This window comes from Topomyia yanbarensis, chromosome 3, assembly GCF_030247195.1.
Source record: "Topomyia yanbarensis strain Yona2022 chromosome 3, ASM3024719v1, whole genome shotgun sequence".
NCBI lineage: Eukaryota > Metazoa > Arthropoda > Insecta > Diptera > Culicidae > Topomyia > Topomyia yanbarensis.
Window position 1 is genome coordinate 18602340 of NC_080672.1, and position 6384 is coordinate 18608723.

Consider the following 6384-nt stretch of genomic DNA (forward strand, 5'->3'; position numbering starts at 1 on the left):
TCGTAGTTATTCTGCCTAAGCTCGACCCTCATTATCAGAAGGCAAAAATTAAGCCCGCATGATATTAAGCCTGTTCTAATGGCCCTGCCACTTCTAGCTTTCCGATCTGTTTACTTCACATCCTTGCTCTCACTTGAGTACTATGGCTCTAAGTTTCATAACTTTCCCTACCCAGTAATCTCTAGCTAATTGAATGTCGTTAAAACGTAAAAAAGAAAATTTGACTAACATAGTCGAAATAAAAAAAAGGAAAAAATAAATGCATATATTACATTTTATTATTGAACATCACATGACAACTATATATAGGAAAATAAATCATTATTCGAGTTCTAAAGTTTTGAAGAAGAAAAAACAGCCACGGTAATATTGAACTGAAAAAAGGTGCGAAATCGGCAAAGTCCCAAAAAGTCGATTTTTACAAAAAAAATATTTTCGAGATAACATAAAATCTCGACGTTTCATGCATTTTAAAGATGTTTGGCATCAAAATATATGGGAATTTCATATGTGACCGGAGGATTTAGTCTATATTTCCGGCCCCATATATGCGATCCGTACGAAATTTTATAGACATCTGTGGGGATATCATAGCTATCATTTGGGACTAAGTTTGTGAAAATCGGCCCAACCATTTCCGGGAAACTGATGTGAGTTCGTAAATTTTGAAAGATGGCCGCTTTTCCCGGGCACTTCCGGAACCGTCTATGGTGGTCAATGTAGTGAACGAAAGTTTGGTTGGCCGTCGGTGACCTAGAACAGCAAATTTAAGTTGTTTGAGAGACATTTTAGCGAAATTTTTACCTTTTTTGCTTTCATCGGAGTATCGGTTTGAATCACAATTTGCTATGTGATCGCACGCCACAACCTATAACTCCGGAACCGGAAGTCGGATCGGGATGAAATTAAATAGCCATTTACGGGGACGCAATACTTTTCATTTGAGGCCAAGTTTAGTCGAATCGGTCTAGCCATCTCCGAGAAACCGATGTGACTGTTATTCTGAATTTAGATACTTCCGCCGGGGCTTCCGGAACCGATGATGGTGGCCAATGTGGCCAAATAGACTTTGAATGGATGTTAGTGACCTAATACTACAAATCGAAGCAGTTGTGGTCATATTTTCGAAAAAAATTCACCTTTAAACATTCATTGCAGAATTTATTAAAATCGACATTTTCTGCGTGTTCGTACTCATCACCCTGTAATTCCGGAACCGGAAGTCGGATCCATTAGAAATTCAATAGCAGCCTATGGGATGCAACGTTCCCAGACTTTGAGACTAAGTTTGTCAAAATTGGTTCAGCCATCTCTGAGAAAAATGAGTGACATTTTTGGTAACATACACACACACATACGCACATACACACACATACATACATACACACATAGACATTTGCCGAACTCGACGAACTGAATCGAATGGTATATGTCACTCGGCCCTCCGGGCCTCCGTTAAAAAGTCGGTTTTCAGAGCAATTGCAATACCTTTCTATTGAGAAAGGCAAAAATGAAGTATTTGGTCGTTCATAATGTTTGAAAAACAAATCTGATGTATTACGTTTGGTTTGGAAAAGTTGTATAATATTTTAGAAAATATGTGTTTAAATTCATCTCGAAGATCCTTTTCACAAATTTTTGGAACGGTAGTATGACCACAGACTAACAGGCATAACACTCGAAAGTAATGGTTCGCTCACTTTAACGGCCATTTTAAATATATTTGTAGCTGGGACTGTGGCCGCTTTTGAAATTATGGCGCCACTGACATATGAACAAGCATATGGGGGATAGACCACTAGTGAAAAATTGTTCCCAAGCCTGAAGGGTAACCCACCAGCAAATGAGTGTTTGGGACCGTGAATAAAAGGGGGAGCTAGTGCTCTGGGAAAATTGCCGGATCGATATTTTTTAAGGAAATTCTCTCATAGTGTTATGTCTGTTAGTCTGTGGTATGAGATCGTCGAACCAATTGTATATGAATATTTTCAATTACGATTACTTTCTAAGGGGTTTTGCCTAGAAAAACACGTTTTTCGAATAAAAAGTGCAAAAAAATTAAATTTCGTTCACCTCAGTTAATTTTGATGAACGGATCGTGTGAATGCGTACACATGAAGTGCCTTCGAGTGATTTCCTAAACAAGTAATTCATATTCTAACGAAACGATGACTGATGTAAATATTTTGTGAATCTTACTTAGGTGATCATTAAATGTAAATTTTGTAGCTTTAACTCGAATCTAGGACGCTAGAAATAGACTTGTCAATCTTATGTGGAAAAGAAATAACTTCAAGCATGTGACAAACGTTCAATTGCGGTCAGTAAGGATTTTTGTATGCTGCTGTGATAAGCATAACATCCCCATATGTACAGCAAATCTATAGAATATGGGAATGTTATGAGTTTAACAGCTGTATGCATATTGAGGGTGATTATTGGCAACCGACATATTGTTATTCCCTATCTTGTAAATTGGATATATATATATTTATGAATTTTAATAGCTAACAAAGTTTATTTATCGTCACTTTTTTATTACGGAAAATGTCAGTCTTGGAATGCTGTCTCATCGACAGCCACAGCCTGATGTTATTTGTTCGGTTCAAACTTCATTCGGCTCAACCGTAGAATGAAATCTAACAAATACATTTGTATTTTAATCTCTTTCGGATTCTCCGTCACGTAGAAACCGGGCACTCCAGCTTTCTCCAGAGTCGACTGTTGATCTTTCACCTTCTGATCGAGATGCAGCACTAGCTTCATGTCAGTTTCCTTCATGTTCTTGGTGTGTTTGATTTTCATTAGAGCAATTATATGCTCCAATTCTTCAGGATCTTGTATCTTTGATTCCCATTGTTTAACTTCCACTAAAATAAAGGAATGTAGCTCAATACAGGTAAAACCAATGTTTGAACATGACGGCCTACGTTGGTGATCATTTTCCACCTTTTCTCGAACCTGCATCAAATGTTTTTCCGTCACATGTTGGATTTCCATCAGACCCTTCACAATTTCAAAAATGGTGTCGTTCAGCAAGGAATTGGCCAAACCAGCTAGTAATTCGTAGGAGATTCTCATCTGATATTGCCTGTAAACAAAACGGTAAACAGTGATTTCTTAATCATAGACGTACTACTCACTCTGGCAAAGTTGCGTGCATTTTCTTAAGATGTTCCAGCAGGAAGTACAATTTGCGCTGGAGGATTTCTTGGGTTTGGAACGATTCGTTCGATGTACCGGGTTCAACACTCTCCTGGCTATCCGCTTGTGAATCCTGTGAGAGTTCTTCTTCGCCGTCGATCACTTCCGGAGCATCTGGTACCACTTCTGGTTGATCATTTTCCATGACTTAATAATTAAAATTTCAGAATTTCTATTCAGCAAAGGAAATGAGATTGTTGGTAAACAAATCATACACCGGTAAATTTGACGTTTCTTTCGATGAACTTTGGCTTTTTATCGGCGAGAGTCTCTCATTGTACTGTCACTGAGAGAGTACCGAGAAGGTGAATTTTTTCATTTATCGGATGAATTGCGAGATTCATTCTCTTTCTAATACAGCAGAGGCCAAAATAATATCACCAATCCAGAAGATGATAAGCTGATTATTAAGTTATTAAATTATTTCTTGTTTATTTCGTTTGACGTATTCGAACGGCCGCGTCGTCCGACAAAACCGTCGATTCGTTCCAACATCAGACTAGCAAGAGGTGTTGGTTTAGCATACTTGAAAATATACTACTTTTAGGCACAAGAAGAGTCCAAAAATAATGTTCTGGTTCTGATTAGTTCCGGTTACTTTTCATTTATGAAAAGAACCTGATTCTCATCAAAACACCAACATATAGTGGAAATAAAAACGTTACCACTGTATAATAAAATATTGATCGTTTTTGCTCAATTTAAATTACTATTTTTTTTTGTTTTTTATGTAATTAGTGTTTTCTGTTTGCCTTTAGTTAAGTACAGTCGTGATTCCCTGCTTGGTCACGTCTTAAATGGACCGTTTTTTAGTTGGACATCTGCTAGTAGGACCATTGTCCAACTAAAAAGCATCTGAATGATAAAACTTCACGTCACATTTACTTTAACAATCAGTCTGGTAATATTTAGAGATTTTAACAGATGCATTTAGGATACTAACGTTTGCTTTGAACAGTTTTTGATATATGTTAGTCTGTCCAACTATAGCTAATCAAATTCGTTAGTTGGGCAGAGGGTGTGGTCCAACCAGTGAACCGCGGCTGTATTCTTGATAGTTAACCCGCAGTACGCGAATGTTCAATAAATGGTAACGAAAAAATTTACTTCGTTTTCAAAGATTTTGAATATATTTCAGTTTAGTCTTTTGTAAGGTTCAACTGAGAAAGTCCCAAAAGCGGCCATTTTTGCCATCGAAAAAAGCAGTTTTTGTCGTTACCCTTTACAGAATATTGTTGAAAATCAACATTGACATTGACTACTGACTGATTTTCATGAAAACGATTTGCAAGAACTGCTTTCGACTGTACGTAAGCAAAAATCTCAATATGACGTGCCATCTATACAACTATTTTCAACTTTAATTTAATTATTTATTTCGCTATTTATAGGATTTGTCGTATCGTAATAATCCTTAAATCAATGTTCAAAATGTCTGAGCATCAATTTGTCGCTCGAGTCAGGTAGTTTTTCAACGGTTTTTTTTTTCATTTCTCATGTGAATTCCCTAAACTTAACACATTTACATTGCCTGCCCTTTTCAATGTTTCTACACATATTGCCAATATGCTGTCGATCGGTTCGCTTCGTCCTTCATTTTCTCCTCTTTCCTTCCATTGTCCTTGCCTTCTAAGAAAGGGGGCGAAAAATATACCTGCGGGACAGCCCCGCAAGTCATTTTTCCAAGGCAGTCAGTCAACGATCAGTCAGTCAAACAGCTTGTATACCCTCAGCTAATTGACTACCAACGAAATAAATTGCTTCAACTTTTTTACAATAAATTTACAAAGACATTTTGAAATATACCATGTGTGAGGTTGTGGAGTGGCTCAGTGCAATTCTGGTAACGCTTGTGATCAAAATATCTTGGACCTTGAGGCAAACGATGGAATCGATGGAGTTGAGCAATGTCACTGCGAACAATACACGCTACTTTTCTGCTTACACGGAGATGAATTACTCAGATCATGTTAATGAAAATGAGAACAACACCAATATCGAAAGAAACCAACCAACTTCTAACGTTTGTTTCACTGTCAAGGATGTCGAGGAAAAACAATCACCGGTGACTTCAACTCCAGTTCTAAAAAGTGGCTCCAGCGAACGGATTTTATCGCCCAACATGTCGGACATTATCGAGCGTCCGGTGGGAATCGTTTACGCAGAACCAACACCCGAAGGCGTCCGGCAAGAACGGGAGCTCGTCGATCGGTTATGTTTGATGCACATACCAACGGAAGCCGAGGGACAGGCAGTCAGAACCACTTTTGTCAGGGGGAAAATTTCACCGGAGACGGAGATTAAATACAGAAATTTTCTCAAGTCGCCGGTTATAAGCAAAGCCCGAGCACCGCAAAGGAAACATCTTAGATTGTGAGTAGTGGCCAAAAATAATGTTTAGGACAATCTTTTTGTATTATAGGTTGTAGGTCGTGCAATTATTGATTAATATTGTAAATATATACTCATATATACTACATTAAACGTTCAAATATTTTTAATTAGTTTATCACAATTCCAAGTATGAATGACAAAATACTCAAAATCCATTTTATTTCTGTTCTATTAACTGCCCATAAACGCATAAGAGTCCCATGTGGATTTTTGTCGAAAATGAGTTATCCGTTGGATTGTATTCTGTATCACCACTGAATCACACTGCACAAATAAGATTACCGGGTTTGTTCAGAAAATACCAAAAAAAAAAAAAAAATACCAAAACATGGTTGTCCCATCCATTTGGCTCAATGGATGGGACAATCTTGAACAACGTTTTTCTCGGCTTGCTGTTTTTCAACATGGGACTCTTATGCTGTTATGGGCAGTTAACATGAGATTTGAAAAGATATGTCGCTTGATCTTATTTTCCCAAGAGTGTAACGGTAGAGATATGTTAAATTTGGTAAAATTATACGAACATAGGAGAGAAATCCCAGTAGTGGTTGAGTGATTTTCCTTGAAATCTACTAATCGTAGTTTTGCATTGTATTGTTTTTTGCGGCTTTAACCTGAATGGGTCGTTCGCCCACTTAAATTATTGATTGAATAACAATTAGTTGTTTGCCATGAACTGTACTTGGTAGTTTGTATGTAGGCATGTAGCCAAGCACTAGCAGGAAACGATCTTTATTGAATTTTGATAAACCAATAGTATTTTTTTCCAAAATGAATAATATGAAG

General features: G+C 37.4%; 1 protein-coding gene across 1 annotated transcript; it reads right to left on the minus strand.

The window, feature by feature from the left end:
* Positions 1-2520: 2520 nt before the first annotated feature.
* On the minus strand, positions 2521-3407 carry LOC131690860 (gonadal protein gdl). Its single transcript, XM_058976930.1, has 3 exons — positions 3144-3407; positions 2931-3091; positions 2521-2870 (listed from the first exon to the last, which is right to left on the minus strand). Exons 1-3 carry the CDS (start codon positions 3347-3349, stop codon positions 2593-2595), a joined length of 645 nt encoding a protein of 214 aa, XP_058832913.1. The 5' UTR covers positions 3350-3407; the 3' UTR covers positions 2521-2592.
* Positions 3408-6384: the final 2977 nt, after the last annotated feature.